This window comes from Pseudorasbora parva, chromosome 12 (assembly GCF_024679245.1).
Source record: "Pseudorasbora parva isolate DD20220531a chromosome 12, ASM2467924v1, whole genome shotgun sequence".
NCBI lineage: Eukaryota > Metazoa > Chordata > Actinopteri > Cypriniformes > Gobionidae > Pseudorasbora > Pseudorasbora parva.
The window spans coordinates 37,629,817-37,646,613 of NC_090183.1; the positions used below are offsets into that span (position 1 = coordinate 37,629,817).

The following is a 16,797-nucleotide window of genomic DNA, read 5'->3' on the forward strand; positions in this document are numbered from 1 at the left end:
TAGTGTGTTTGCTCTGTTCCTATTTGCCTGTTCTTATCAGTTTCCTTGATACTCATTCATGCTCTATTTTGTTCCATGATTTCATTCACCTGTGGTTACTTAGAATCTTCATTTCTCCCCTTGTATTTAAGCCATCAGTTTTCTTCGTTTTTGTCCTTAATTGTTGAAGTTCCCTGTGTTTGTATTAATGTATCTGTTGAGTATACGAAAGTACAATTACTTTTGCTCCCACTGTCACAAAAAAGGTACGTTGCTGTCACTGGGGAGGTACCCTAAGTTACAAAACCGAAAAGGTACTACTATGTATCTTTAAGGTACTAATTTACACTCTTAAGTACTGATATGTACCTTTTAAGGTTCTAATATATACCATTTAGGGGTGAGTAAGATACAAAGATGTACCTTTTCACTTTGGTACCTTAGGGTACCACCCCAGTGACAGCACTGTACCTTTTTTTCTGAGAGTGCCTTTGTTGCGTGAAACCTTGCAACAACCCAGCATAACACCTATAGTTATATTTTACTATAATGTTTACCAGCACTTTCACAATTTCCTTTAGGAATGCACTAAAATTGAATTACTGAAAACATTATAGGCTCCTTTATGGACAATTCTGGGTATATATGGTAGCTTTTTCCCTTCTTTTGTGCCATTTGTCAGCCATACATCCTCTCAAACTTTCAAGAGTCATCTGCAAATGTAATGTCTATATATTAACAAAGGAAATGCACTTTAAACTCTATTTATATTTTATGCCTCTCTGAATTCCGATACACCACCAGCCACATCTGCTGACAGGTTTGACACAGCGTTCTCAACTTGTAAAATGTGTAAACATACTAGAAGATTAATACCATGATGATGTTTCATTTCATTATAGGGTGCATGTCAAGACATTCTCCTCTTTAGAATCAGACCAGATTGACTTAAGAGATAAATGTCTAATTTCAATCAAATGCCATACCACTAATTAAAAGGTTCAGAGCGGTTCTGTACAGGGCCGTGACCAACACTGAGGGGGATATGTCTCCCCAATAATTAGCCTAGAAATCTAGACGCACCCTAGCGGCAGCAAATTTAATCTGCCCGCAAGTGTCGTCTAGGAACTCTCAATACCTTTCTGAGCTATATTCCTCACAATCTGGACGGGCCAATCACATCATGTATAGAGTCGGCGGGCGGGGCCATAATGACGACAGCCGAGTTGCGTTTGCGTGCTTCCAGTAAACACAGAAACTGGCGAACGGCGGCGGTCTTTCGAATCACCTTTGAACGCGACTCTGGAAGACTTGGAGTTAAGCTTTTCTCTGAGAAAAGAACAAAGAACGGCACTGAAGTCATTCTTAAAAAGGGAAGATGTGTTCGGAGTTTAGCCGACCGGATACGGCGAATGTTTAATCTATCAACAAGCTCTGTTTCACCTTCGTTGCTCTGGTTGGTGTAGCGCTATCCTATCGGGTGCAGAGGGAGTTTGAAAGACGGATTGAGCCCTGTCAATGGTGAGTTTCCAAACCAAACATCTTGATGTGGGTCTGGCTTGTCAGGCTACCCAATAATTGGAAAATGGCCAAAAAAAGTCTCAAGGAGACATGTCTTAAATGATTGCATAATGCTTTCAATATTTCTAAGATGTAATCAAATTTCAATTAAAACAAAATCATTTGTTAAAAAAGATCAAATGTTTCCATATTAATGTTGCACCTAAAAGAATCTATATAAAACCTGCTTCTAAGATTGAACAAATTAATTAACCCTATTCAGAGAAGTACACAAATCAATGTTATGTGTTTCTTGGGCATGTTTGGTCCTGTGGGTTTAACATGGGGGTAGATTTGTTGCGTTATTCCAAACAAATAGATTGTTTGTTATCCACAAATAACTGTAAAGAGTTTCACAAAAAATGAATTAGATTCACAAATAAATACAATGACATTTGTGAATTACAAAAATAACATATTTTTTTGTCACAAACAAAACTCTGTCTTGCGTTCATTTGTGAATCGCTTCGTTTGTTGATGGCTTCCTCTGCACTGATGGATCTCTTCTTGCACATTTGTAATTTGCAGCACAGTGGATTTTGAAACATTTCTAGCATCTAGATCAGGGGTCCCCAATCTCAGTCCTGGAGGGCCACTGTCCTGCAGAGTTTAGCTCCAACCCCAATCAAACACACCTGAAACAGTTAATTAATGCCTATAAGCATAGAGCTGAGAGCTCTATAGCTCTGGTCAGCATTGGCTTTAGTAGACGGCGGGTGGAGTCTACCTTGTGGATTTGTATGAGTGTAGGTCTAGACGCTGGAAATGTTTCAAAATCCACGCTTTGTGCTCAGTTGTGTTTGTGGCATAAAAACATATGTGTGGATATTTTTGTTAAAGGGGTGGTTCCATGGTGTTTTTCTAGGCTAGGTTGTGTTTATAGGGCGCAGTATAACATGTCCTCATACTTCTTCTTTTTTAAACGCCGTATTTTTCTTATATTTGACCTTTATTCCACACCGCTGTCTCCACTGTCCCTTAAACGGCTCGTTTGCTTCCTGCTTCTATGAAGCCCATCCCTCCGAAAAACGCAATGGTCTTAGATTGGTTAGATGGCCAAATGTAGTTTTAATGTATTTTTATTGGCTGAAGTGCCAAGCACAGGCTGCCGGAAACGCCACGCCCCTTACCATTACGGGCAGAAGTCAAATCTGCTGTGTAAATAATGGCGTCGATATTGCCATACCAATTTAAGCCCGAATCAGACCCAGATTGCGTGGATGAAGGTCAAGCAGAACCTCTGCACACAAGGCTTTTAATGGACGTTAGTGAATGGTCTTTAATGAGCCGAAGAGAGCGCATGTTACACCTCTCTTCATCAAACTGCACTGGTTGCCAATGGCTGCTCGCATCAAATTCAAGGCACTAGTTATCGCCTACAAAACAACCTCTGGCTCTGCACCAATATACCTAAATTCACTTGCTCAGACTTACACACCCTCCAGAAGCTTGCGTTCTGCGAGCGAGCAGCGCCTCGTGGTTCCATCCCAAAGAGGCATGAAATCGCTCTCACGGACATTTTCCTGGACCGTTCCCACCTGGTGGAATGACCTGCCGATCTCAATTCGTGCTGCCGAGTCTGTAGCCATTCTTAAAAAACATCTTAAGACACATCTTTTCCATTTGCACTTGACCAATACAGAATAGCACTTACTGATCACCACAGCAACGACCAAAAGTGCACACTCCTGGATCATATCTACGTCTCTCATCCGGATTTGTGCCTTCAGGCGGGTATGTTACATAGTTATCATAACTATCAGAATCCAGTGTTCTGTATATTGCGTACGTGAGTTTTTGTTGTAGATGGCTATTGCTGCGCGTTTAGCTTAGAATACAAAACCAACCCATTGGGCCACTGAATCTGCATTAACGACAACAGCTGGGGCAACAGCCTTAGTCCTAATGGGTTGTTATCATAGCTATCAAATTCCAGTGTTCGGCACTTTGCGGACGTGAGTTTTTGTTGTAGATGTCTGTCTTTTAAAAAAAAAAAAAAAAAATTTGTTGTGTATTGTGCTAATTAATTGAGATTTCTTACAGCTCTTACAGGTTTTTGGCCTTGTCTGTTCCGTTGCTTCTATTACTCTCCCCTTTTTTGTAAGTCGCTTTGGATAAAAGCGTCTGCTAAATGATTAAATGTAAAAATGTAAATGTAAGTATTTTTGTATTTCAAGTATTTTTATAGTGTCACTGTCCCTGCTGTTAGTTATCTTTTCATATCCTGGTTAAAGTTTAACTGTATCTGAATACACAACTGAGTAGCTTGTTTGTAAAGGTATTGTATTTTGTAGCATGAACAACTTGTTTATATAATATATTTTATATAAATAAACGATGTTCGCGGGTGTGATTACATTGTTGGTGTTCGTGGCCGTTTGTTGGAGAGGTATGAAACTATTTAGTTAACTGCCTAGCATACTAGACATGTACTTACAGGTTTAGGCCCATAAACAGCAGCTTCTGCCTTTAATGTGGGAACTGCTTCATCTTTTAGTATTAGAGCCTTTGAGCAAATCCAGTATTGAACTCGTAAGAAGATTCTTGAAGCGGTCTTCAGTGAAATGTGCCACACAGATGGCTAAATTTGCATTGTAATCAGCAGGAACTGAATTAAACACAAACTGTATCCATTGCTCCCAAAGTCCAGTGTCCCGAGGAAGGCCGAATTTGTGCACTTGGCGTGAAAATAACATCATTTCAATGGCATGTCTGCAACAATCTATGCAGATTGTGATAGACTTCAAAACTGATTCATGATGCTCCGAAGTTTCATGAAGAACAACAGTTGTAACACGTTTTGTTTGTGTGTGTGTACATGTTTTTCTAGCCTGGTGGGGACTTCAACCTGAAACTCAGCTTTTTTCCGACGGCGCAGCACTCATTCCAGGCCGACAGATGGCGATGATGACACCGCAAATGTTTTCAAACATCCAGTTGATGGCGACATTTCTATGCGAAGAAGACAGCTGCTCTGCTTTGTTTACTTTTAAAGATGGACGTTCAATTACAAATATCTTCTGAAACCACTGGCTGTCTGTTTCAACATCAGACATTATAATGTAAGATAGAGAAAGAAAGAAAGAAAAACATACATCATGGAGGAATCGTGGGATTTTGAATTCCTGTCTCGTATGGTTGATAGTCTGGTGTCCTTTCTGTCCGAATTTGTGGACGATTGGCTGGCCAACGACATGAGAGTTGCAGTGTTTAAAATCCTGTTTAGCTGGCTTGTCATTAGTCTCGTTGCCATCCACTTTGCATGGAAAGTGTACGGGAACACTGTCAACGATATGTACTATAGACAGGGTGAGTATTCACTGTGGTGCACCACGTAATCCATAAGAAGTCTAACGTTACTGTCTAATTGTATGTATGTTTCTAGCATGTTATATGTTTGCCAACAGTTCGGCTAACCCTAATTGATGGAGTGTGTAGCTTTTCATTTCTTAATAAACCATGTTGGAAGACACATCATGGCAATATTCAAGGATGACAATGTCAAGATTCATCAGGCTCAAATTGTGGAAGAATGGTTGGGATGAAGCATGAAGAATCAATTTCACAATTGGCACCTCTGGAAATAAATGTTATGACGTTATTTCCATCTAGTGGTGCATCATCTTTTAGTCAAGATCTTGAATTGACAATGTAAGAGTCAAGCACTCTGTAATGTCTCATCCAGCACATCCCAAATACCTTCAATTAATTTAAGGTCTGGACGCAGAGGTGCCAATTCATGTGGGAAAATGATTCTTCATGCTCCCTCCAAACCATTCTTAAACAATTTGAGCCTAATCCAAGTAGTACTTAGACTAAAGATGTTTATGATAATTTCTCAGGGACTGGAGGACAGAATGGCGGGACCCCTGACACGGCGCCTCACCTGAGCGGATGGTAGGTGACCGAACTTTCTGTTGTTCTCTTCACAAATAATCTTACAAATTAACTAAAGACTCTGAATTGTATTTATCTTTGGCTGCATTATGACGATTTCCTCATTCTAATTCAGAATACGGTTAACAATTGCATGTGTGAAATCAGAATATTGAAAAATGTTTTACCTCGGATGAACAAAATTATTTAGATTAGTTCATTATGCTGATCAAAATTCAAAGATCAAGTCAGTAAAGAGTCAGATGTTCCAATAAATCAGTGGAACCGGTTCATAAAATGGGACTGAACAATTCAATGACGAATCTGTAATTGTTCCAAGCGTTTTATTTGCGGAAGCGTCTCTTGTCTCTCATAATGAACTGTGAGCTGTTTAGCATTATGAGACTGATGGGCAGAGAAGTGCTTCAATGAACCTGTAATAAACAGCACTATTCATAAAAACACTATAGAAAAAGTAGCTTGATATTTTAAACATCGGTGGTTTAGTATGTAGGCTACATACTAAACCACTGATTATTGCATATAACCCTTTTATGAACAATCCTGTTTCAATGTTAAGGCCAATATTTTCCATTTTTCCTAGGGAAAGTGCAGCTGGTGATGCCAAGAAAACCCACCGTGAGTGATGTACCTGCAACTGGACTAAGCACACACACGATGAAGAAATTGCATTCCTTCAAGAACATTAAAATGCATCATAATTTATGCTATTAAATCATTTTAACTTTTGAAGCAGTCAGTGATAGACTGTGGTTCAAACTTATGAATATGTGCTTAAAAATACATGACTGAATGGTGCTGTGCACTGGAAATGGAGCGTTAAAAGAGGGTACTGTCATATAGAGCAGCTCTGGCTGTTTTAGGATGTTTGTTTGGATTGAATTCTTGAAGTTAATAGATAAGACTTAACTAAAAACTGACAGGAATACTAGTGAAGATGCAAGTCCCAGACATTCATAGTCATTTGGTCTGGTTGTAGAAATCTTGACTGTACAGAAATAAGACATTGAGTACCTCTGCCATGCTTTCAGGTGTCCGAAAGCTTACAGCTGTCTTTTTGCAGTGCAAATAATAAATACAATTTGTACTTAATATTGTGTATTGATTTCCTGTTATTTATTTCATATGTATTGCAGTACCCATTGCTTTGGTTCAGGATTGGATGAGCCAAAAAAAAGAAGAGAAAACATTTAAAGTGTTTAAAATAGGTGATAATGTGAAAAATCTTAAAAAGTGCACTTCTAACAGACTACCTTAGAGGGGTAAAAAATATTCAGTTGCTTTCAAACACAAATCAGCTTAAAATTGTTGCGAGATTCTGGGGTGATGATGGCAGCAGCATAACATGCACATCCATCACATTGGTTCCTGTCAGTCCAGGCATGAGTAACCGTCGTCCTTCAGAGAGCTGTGAGAAAAATGTGAACGAATCATTATTGGTGAGAAAGCCATCAATGTCCAGACCTTGAGACGCAGCCTCTTCCATCAGTTCCCCATCAGTGATGGCACCAGCTGCCTCAGTGGGGCCGTCCTGTCCATCGGTGCCTCCACTGAGGAACACCGCACCACTCTTCACTTCACCCCCACTGAGCTCAAGTCCCACCCGCAGAGCCAACTCCTGGTTCCTCCCTCCCCTGCCGTTTCCTGTCAGTTGCACAGTGGGTTCTCCTCCAGCCAGCAGACAGGTCGCACCCCAGCCTTCTTTCCTCTCCTCTACAAGCACGTTCATGGTGCGACATAAATCCCAGCTTTCTATTCCAACATCTGGCCCTAGCTGAAGGATCTCTCGAGCAAGCTCTGGAGGAGGTTCCTTTCCTGAGGAGCATGCGAAACTTGAGAGAAGCCCGTATAGTCGTGCAACAGATCGAACGTCACCACATACTCCTGGAGAAAGAATGACGGGGCGAAGTCCTAATTCAATGGCCTTACGGCTTGCACATTCAAGAGCAATGGTGTTTGAACCAATTACAACGTTTAAAACATGGTCTTTGACTTCTTGTGGCTGTTCTTGCTGCAACCCATGAGGCCTAGCTTTGCGAAGCACCTCTTCCACAGAGGAAGGAAGCGAGTCGGAGAGCTTATAACGATCGAAGACAGCCCAGACCTCCTCTGGCCGGGAGTCACTCCTGACTGTTGGACCGCTGGCTATCAAATCCAAAGGATCTCCAATAACATCTGACAGAATCAGCGCCACCACCTACAAGAGGATGTGATGTCAGAGCAAATATTATGCTTAACTAACATTGAAAGGCATTGCTCAAGATACATTTTTCGTACAGGTAATGAGCAATTCTGAATGGATTATTTAAAAATATTATTGACAAGGTATTTTCTATGTAATTGTGCTTTGTTATGTAATAGAGCTTTTTTATTTATTTATTTTACTAATCATTTTTCTGGAGATTTTTCTGGAGTTTGATGTGTGGACATTTATTCTTTTTTTAATTCTTATTCTTTTGTCCTGCACCTGAAGCCCAATTCTGGGATTTTGATGTGCACTGTACACTTATTGTTTTGATTATGTAAGTGTGTTACCTTGGCTGGGTTGGCACAATGGGCAAGTCCTCCACCCTTTAACAATGACAGAGCTCGTCTCACTGTATTTAACTCCTGAATTGTTGCCCCTGCTGCTGCAAGTTTTCGTGTTACATCCTGTTTCTCCTGCAAGGACATGGGTGGGGCTGGAGCAGGTAGAAGAGCAGAACCACCACCTGTGCATAGATGCATGTAAAAAACAAACATTTCAACAAATACAAAAACAACCAATACAGAAAAAGGTCTGTATTTCACACACACACACACACACACGTTACAACTGTTGTTCTTCATGAAGCTTCCGAGCATCATGAAGCAGTTTTGAAATCTACCATCACTAAGTCGTTAAAAACAACTTGGAGTGAGCAGGATTTTTTTTTCAGCAAGGACGCATTAAATTGATCAAAACTGACAGTAAGGGTGAGAGGGAACAGGCCTAGATTTTACGTTGTTGTGTTTAATTATGTTCATATCAAGCGTGCTACACGAGTCCTGAAAAGTGTCGCCCCCAAGTGGCTTAATGCAGTATAGGTTATGAACCCCACCCCTGCATGTAATGTAATGGGACATAGACAAACTGAACAATCAAATTACACTTAAAATTATTTTTTACCAAAAATAGTTTCTGTCATTTTAGGCAGTTTTTAATCACACTGACGTTGAAGTGTTCAAGTCGCCCATCTTTTTTTACAGTCTGTGGTTTGTATGCGGCAGTCGTCCATGAAGGGTTGCCGCTTTACTTTCATATTGTTATTTTGTTTATTTTGATATTGAAATTTACGTTGATCATTTACCAGTTCCCGCCTCCTTCTTCATCAAGCCTTTAACATTGTTAAATTGGTGCTGAGGAACGAAGCAGGAACCGGTAAATGATCAACGTAAAATGTATTATCAAAATAAACAAAACACGAAAGTAAAGCGGCAGCCTGCCAGCCCGCTCATGATGACTGCCACTGTTCTTTTGAACTTTCTATATGTCAAAGAATTCAAAAAATATATAAAAAAAAATCAGTTTCCACAAAATATTAAGCAGTTCAACAGTTTTCAACTTTGATAAAAAAAAAAAAGTTTCTTGAGCACCACATTAGAATAATCATGTGACACTGATGTCTAGATTAAAGGTGCACTATGTAGTATTTTTGCAGTAAAATATGCAAAAACTACTAGGCCAGTGTTATATATTTTGTTCAGTTGAGTACTTACAATATCCCAAATGTTTCCAACTATTTGTAAATTGTGAGAAAATTGCTATTTTAACCAAGGAACCGGGACGTGTCAGCATAGCGTTTGAGGGAGTCGCCTGTCAATTGCATCATATCTGCGTTACCCTTGGTTTTATTCTGAAGAAGCGCTTTTCTCTTAGCAGTGTGAACATGTCACAGCAGCGCCGAGCGAACGCACAGAGTAACGTCATAACATAATTTTAAACACACTTATATATATCTAATATAATAAACAGAGCTGCTTTACCTAATAATCATGATCGAAAAAAGCAGAAGTGCGGGCGCCTGGCGACTGTGTCCCGTCCCATCATAATAAAAGTCCCGGTGTTCGCGACCAGTGTGTTTGTATAACAAATCGCTCCAGCGGCCGTGCTCAGCTCCACGTCACTCGGTCCTGCTCTGCTTTACACTACAGTAACGTTAATAACCGCATCCATGAACATGATTTCTGCCCGAGTCCTATTTTCCACCGGCTGTGAGGTGAAGACCACATGTCCCAAGATGCTGCGCTCACACTTGGCGTCATCAAACTACACCTTTGTTTAGAATAGGCGCCCTCCAGTGGACGGAAAGTTGCATAGTGCACCTTTAATAATTTCACAACTTTTACTGTTTTTGCTGTATTTTGGATCAAATAAATGCAGCCCTGGTAAGCATAAGAAACGTCTTTCAAAAAACGTTATATTGACCCCAAACTTTTGAACAGTACTTGTTGTATGCTGCATGCAAACAGGAAGAAAATATGTCTCAGTACCAGAGATGAGCACGAGCAGCACATCTTTCTCAGTCAGACCACTGGCCAGTTCTCGTATATACTCTGCTGACTTCAGGGCACCTGTATCTGGTAAATTGTGCTTTGCTCCTTCCATCACTGTTATTCTGCTGTGATTCTCAAGCAGCATCTTCCTGAGCAGACATACAAACAAGAGTTTGTCAGTAACAGTCCATACTGTGCACAGCTAAACACAAAATTAAATCAATAGCTGTTAACTTACAAGGTGGACAGTACAGAAGTGTATTTTTACTTTCTACTTAAGTACATTTTTCAAGTATATATTTTATCGGGGGGGGGGGGGGGGGTTTGTTTTTGTGGAAAACTTACTTCACTACATTCCAAAGCATAATTTATAATATACTTTTAACTTTGCTACATTTTATAAATAAAAGTCATTTTTCTACCTTTAATACTTAATTAATTACAAATATACAATATAACATTAATTACATTCCAAATATAGTACTTTCTTACTTGTACTCAAGTAAATTTTGTATTATTTTACTTGAGTAAAAGTATACAATTCTTCATTTTTTATGTAGTTAAGTATTAAATGATATTGAATAGGAAACATAGTGCAGTAAAAAGTACAATATTATGTTTTGGAATGTAACCGGTTTCCAAAGAAAAACACTGATAAAGTACATATAATTGAAAAATAAAATTACTTGTCCACCTCTGTGTTAACTGGAAGCCAGTTTGATATCAAGGCTACAACAGTAAACAGGTATAAAGTGTCCACATCATATTTCATTCCCCAAAATAAGGAATTATTTTATTTTTACTAATGATTTCGCATGACACCCTTTTGTAGGACGAGGACTTTTTTTACATTGTGATATTTTCATGACATTTAAGCAATCCAACCACCAATTGTTTCTTCTTTTTTTTTCATAAAATATACAATACATTTAATGAAAATCATTTAGACAATTTTTTATCTGCATAAATTAAGCTATGCAAAACAATTACTAAAAATGTACTTTAAATTTTAAACAATAAATCATTTATTTTCACATTACAGTAATGAGAAATTGTCACAAACAGTAGTCTACTTTTATTAAATGTATCCTTCAGTTCTTAAATTAAATATAACCTGGGCATTTCTGTCAAACCACTGAGCATTTTGATGGCAAGTTACTAGTAATTAGTGAAAATATATTTTATTGCTATAAACTCTTTTTTTTATTGCTATTAAAAATAACACTGGCACATTCAAATATGTATTTTTAAAAAGTACTAAATACTTACGCTTTTCCATGATTTCGCAGTGTATTCTGGATACCATGAGGCACACTGATCACCCCTTTAATTAGATGGTCCCCTACAATCCTCTCTGCTTCTGCTGCCATGCCCAGCACCGCCTTACCAAACCCCACCAAATAAAGGTTATTGGCAAGGGTGAAACTCTGTCCACCCACAAGAAGTTTGTCTCCATGTCGTTCCAGACCCCTGCGAACCACCATGTCTGGCTGCACACCTTCAACCGCAGCAGAAAACACAGCCCTGGCTCGCGTGTCTAATGACGACATACTACGAGAGTACAATGACGCTAAGCCCACCCGCAGTGGGTGCTGCAGGTGAAGAGAACGTGAGAGAGCGAGAATCTGAGCCATAAACCTCTCACAGTACCCACATCAGAAGAAGAGAGACACTTAACACCTGAGGGGAGAACGAGATTAAAACAGGCTGATTAATAAACAATTACACCGATTTTAATTAGCATTGATTTGTATCTTATTTATTAGCCCCTCTGTTTCACTCACAATGACTCTAATGTTATCCAAATTCCCTCTGTTAATGTCTAAAGGTAGCACATTAGAGGTTACCGAAATCTGTTACTCTCTTTTATTTCAAACAGTGTCTTTAATGCTACCCAAAATCACTCTGATCATAATCTAATCTCCTGTTTCATACCCCAAAAACCATTTTAGTCTGGTGTGAACATCTCAGGTTACCACATGTGGCAAGGTAGCATTAGAGGTTACTGAAATCCCCCCTCTATATCACAACAATGGTTTGAATGTATGAAAAATCATCCTGATGATGTCTAAACTTATTTCATATCCTTAAAAGCCTGTCTTATGTGAACATATGCAGTGTCACCAACAAGGTATTAGTGGTTACTGAATTATAATTGGCATTAGTGGTTAACTACGCGCTCATTTCAAACATATATTCAAACAATATTAGAAAGCATATGGCACTGATGTGAATGTGAATATCTACACAGTAGGGTCACTAAATCTTATGTTACCTTGTCGGATTTGGTGGCATAGCTGTGTCTGTGTGTGTGTACTTTTTTCCCAATGTTTACTCATTTACAAATGAGTAAATTAGTACAAATACCAAGCAGGCCGTTATCAACTAACTAATGCAAATGATTCTCACAATAACAACAAAAAAAGTTTGAAAACACTTATAACAAGACAGCCACAACTAAGTTACCAACTTTAGTCAACCAGAAACATAATATTTTCTGTAATGTAAAATTAAAATTTAATTACTTGTAATTCACATGAATCTTTCAAACACTATCAAAATAGCCTTTAATGATTTTGGGAGAACTTACCTGCACACTGTCTCTGGGGATTGTGAAGCTCTTTTATGAGCTGACAAAACTTTTGAGAACTGCATTAGAGCCTGTGTACTGAGTGAGTAATGATTGACTATAGATGACCATAGGGCAGAGTAGTTTCAGAGCTAGTCAGTAACAAGAGGTTTATGGATTTTCATCAAGGGTCAATCCCAAAACAGTATAGGGGGAGGAACGACGATAGCCTTGTGACACTTGTTGCCTTTTAAATGCTGTGGGTGGTCAGTGTTACACGTCGGATGCACCACCCTATACAGACTGCGCTGAAAATGCGTGCATTTCCCCCAAAAAATGACAACAAAGGAAATATTTTACCTCAATTTCTTTTCCATATTTAAACTTCTGGTCACTTTAGCTATAGAAAACCTAAACAAAAAGAGAACAGAAGTAAATAACTAACGTCTTGACGTCATTTTAATTCCATGACATGTTTACAGATTAATAACTCTCCCGCCCCTTTCTCTCCTTGTTTTGAACAACACTGACTCACATCCAAATGAATTAACGAAATTAAATCCTTCATAGCCCTTCAGTCGATCAAAAGACCCATGTTCACCAACGAAATGTCTTGTTCGGTCAGTGCAGCTCCAAGTCGAAATTTTGAACGAATCTTTTGTGTGAACAAATCATTAAAAACGTCCACTCGTTCAGTAAGGGGCGAGTTCTTTCGTAGGTCAAACCAAATGCTCCTTCACAGCCCACACTGGAATGCTATTGGTTGGATCTAGAGGCAATCTTAAAAGACTGGCTAACGAGTCAGTCACAAGAACGATTCGTTCGCTGAAATGATTCGTTTACGAACAAACACGATAATAAACATTGCTTGAGCGTGACACAGCGGTGTTTTCGAGTTTAATGTCGTGACCTATTGCACATTATTAAAAAGTTGGAAAATCAAGTTGAACACACGCTGTAAAGACTTGATCTGTTTTGATGAAACAATGACATATTTTCTTCAGAGGGTGGCAGTATAGGGCCTATTCAATAAATCAGCTAAACTATATAATCCTACATAACACGAGAATTGCACGCCAAGTGTGTGCACAAACATTAAACTTCACAAAGCCTGCAGTAAGCATATTTTGTGTCACCAAAACAGCGGAGATGACCGCATCACACTGTGTATGACATCATCCTTCCTGTTATCAGAGACTCCCAGCTCCATCTGTTACTCACACCCATGAGGAGAAGAGTAGGCCTACAGGACCCTACACAAGCCCTCATTTACAAATACAAAACAACTTAATTATCATTTTCATATGAGCCAAATGTTTTCCAAGGGCCAGAAAGGATCGCTTTAACGTCAACGTTACATGAGAAGACTTCACTCGGATATTACAAAAGGGAAGAAACTATCGCAACATCCATTACATGCAGACTTTAAGAGACAACAGTCATTACTTAAGAAATTACTTTAAAATACAATATTAATATAAGTTTGAATTGTTTTGGCTAATTTCCACATTTATCATGTCATAATTTGTCATTTTGTTGGTTTTTTAAATATGCAGCTAAATTTTAACAGACATATTTAAAGCCTCACAGACAAAAAGTCTAGTTAAAAGTGCTGTTCTCTTTAGTTTGTGTTGCAGTTCTGTCATGTTTGTTGGTTGTACCATCTATTGCTGCACTTTTTTGTGTTGTCATGGATAATTGATGTACAGAAGGCAATGTAATTCTCAGGTGGCTGCAGATAGCAGATGGGAAGAGGTCACTCTGCTGGCTGATATTTCCATTCTGCAGCACAAGTGACCCTTTGTCATCCTCTATGCGTACACTCCCTATCCCCTTCGTCTTTCCCATCCTTGTGGCAATCATATGCTCTGTTGTTTTATAAATGGCTCTGATTTGGCTACTGTGTAGGGTGGAATGTATCAAGCCACTGGATGTTTTCCATCAGTGATCACTTATTCAGCCTGAGAGGAATGCAATGAGAGGATGATGGACTAGAGTGACAACGGTACAGATATGATGGCAAAGAGTTGGCAGGTGACTTTCAGTGCATACTAAGAGAGACTGCAATTTATGAATACTCAGCAATAAGGAGCATAATTTGCATGACCAGAGGGTATCTGGCATCAGTGCAGGGGACAAGCTTAACTCTCTGAGGTGGCTGAACTCTCACTTTCGGTAAGTGACTAAGATGAATCACTTTACTGTGTGCAATTAGATCTTCTCACTTTTTCATTAAAGCCAATATAGAGAATAATGGTAAATGGAGAAGATGGAAACAGAATTAGCAGGCCCGAATAGTTTATCATATTCCGTTGCACATTCATCGCCAAGGTTTTTCCCCGATTGCACCATCGTTCTTGTTATTCCATTACAACAAAAACAAAGAGAAATCACTCTTTCTTATAACCGTATTTGGCTCGTGAGTGGCCATCTTATTGCCTTTGTGCTTTAAATATCCTGCAGCCTCTGGCTGTGATCTACATTCATATATTATGCAGAATTTGCATGAAGCACAGTTCTTTGATGCTTTGTATCTGGGGTTCAGATTGTGGAATACTTTCATTTGAATAACAGTGCATGAAGTCATATGCTGAACACAATCATCATGCTTGGTAGAGATTTCACCATGATAAATATAAAACAAATAAACCTGGGGGTGAAAGCAGGGGGGAAAAAATCAAACAACATGATAGTGTGTTGATGATCAGAGAATTTTCAGATTTAAAGCAAACTATCCACAGAATATGCAACTCAATTAGACCAAACTGATTTTTACATCCCTAGAATAAATAAATAGGGAAAGGGAAGGGAAAAGTTACTTTTAAAAGTAATGCATTACAATATTGCACTACTCCCTAAAAAAATAACTAATTGCATTACTTAGTTACTTTTCATAGAAAGTAGTGTATTACATTACTTTTTTGGCAAATATAAGGAAATGCAAATATTGCCCAGTAGAGGGTGCTACTAAAACTAACCTTTCAGCTGTGCTGCCATTTTGGAATGTAGAAGTATAATATGCAAGCAGTGTTGCCAGACATACGATAATTATCAATGTACAATCAATAATCCCATGTACGATAATTTCAGAATTTTGTGATACTTCAAATTTTGGTCGTTTTAATCAGGAACACTTGCAGTAGGATTCAGTTTACAGCACTTCTCATGCCCGGTCCCAAGTAGCACACTTCATATGCACCACTGTCGCATACACGTGTCCATTAAGTCCATGAGACAAGGGTGTCCCATTTGTCAGTTTAAGTTTCAAAAGAGTGCTCTTGGGCACTGAAGTGAGCTCCACAGCAGACTTCTTTCCAACAGTTAAAGCGGCATTTCGTCACGAATTTGCAGACTCGTAGAAAGACACAAGTGTTTAGGGTGCCATTTGGGAAAGGGCCCATATCTATAGTATCCACAAACATTGATTTACAGTTGCACAACTCTGAAAAAAATCCAATGACGTCAAGGCTGCAATGTGATTGGTTATCATATCAAGGCACACATGATCCAAGTTGGCAGTTACTTCAGCAATTAAAAACAAAATGTTGACAAATTTGATGTTTATCTAAAGTCTTTTTTTGCACACAATGCCTCTTCACATAACACACGTTCCCTCAAAATGAGAGAAGACAGGAGAGCTGTTATAAATGGGAAAAGAAAGTAACTTGAGTTACTCATTTAAAAAAGTAACTGAGATATTTGGTTGTGAATTTAAAAGTAATACATTACTACGTAAAAAGTAATCTGATTACCTAATTTACATTATTTCTAATGCGTTACCCCTAAAATAATATATTCATAACACAAACACTTTTGTATAATATTTTTCTTTTCTTTTTGTTTTGTTTTTGAAGTTGCTTTCAAAATCTGCATGGCTCAAAAAATCTGAGGGCTTAAATTTTTCTAGGGTGTCTGGGTGAGAGGATATGTCAACATATTGCACATGAACCTGCTGCCCGGAAGAGCTGTTGTTTTAGCTGTTTTTGCAGGGCCTCCCAGAACAAAAGAGATTTCACAGACTTCCTGTCTCTCTTCATTACCTTAAAAGACTGATTATTATTGTGACTATGCCTTTGCCAATTATTCCAACTTCTCAGAAAGGCCACCTACCGTGACTCTCCTAACAACCCTTCAGCCTCTGAAGCATGGGGAGTGACAGCTTAGAATTTTTACTATAAACAGACTGAATAGAAGAATCCATGTGTTGTGTAATGAAAGAGACAGATGGACAGAGACAAAAGAGAAATATTTGGATCATTTGGAAACGGGAGATGCTG

The 16,797-nt window shown here is 38.8% G+C and overlaps 2 protein-coding genes across 3 annotated transcripts; one reads left to right on the forward strand and one right to left on the reverse strand.

The window, feature by feature from the left end:
• The first annotated feature begins 4,464 nt into the window (after positions 1-4,464).
• On the forward strand, positions 4,465-6,535 carry tcta (T cell leukemia translocation altered). The gene is made up of 3 exons (XM_067460177.1): positions 4,465-4,848; positions 5,382-5,436; positions 6,020-6,535. Exons 1-3 carry the CDS (start codon positions 4,638-4,640, stop codon positions 6,060-6,062), a joined length of 309 nt encoding a protein of 102 aa, XP_067316278.1. The 5' UTR covers positions 4,465-4,637; the 3' UTR covers positions 6,063-6,535.
• Positions 6,531-13,235, reverse strand: glyctk (glycerate kinase). 2 transcript variants are annotated; one of them, XM_067460174.1, is made up of 6 exons: positions 13,056-13,235; positions 12,881-12,931; positions 11,221-11,631; positions 9,949-10,100; positions 7,972-8,147; positions 6,531-7,633 (listed from the first exon to the last, which is right to left on the reverse strand). In XM_067460174.1, the coding sequence occupies exons 3-6, from the start codon at positions 11,583-11,585 to the stop codon at positions 6,731-6,733; spliced, it is 1,596 nt and encodes a 531-aa protein (XP_067316275.1). In that variant the 5' UTR covers positions 11,586-11,631; positions 12,881-12,931; positions 13,056-13,235; the 3' UTR covers positions 6,531-6,730. The 2 variants fall into 2 exon arrangements, with proteins under 2 accessions (XP_067316275.1, XP_067316276.1); XM_067460175.1 differs by lacking the exons at positions 12,881-12,931; positions 13,056-13,235 and adding an exon at positions 12,542-12,832.
• Positions 13,236-16,797: the final 3,562 nt, after the last annotated feature.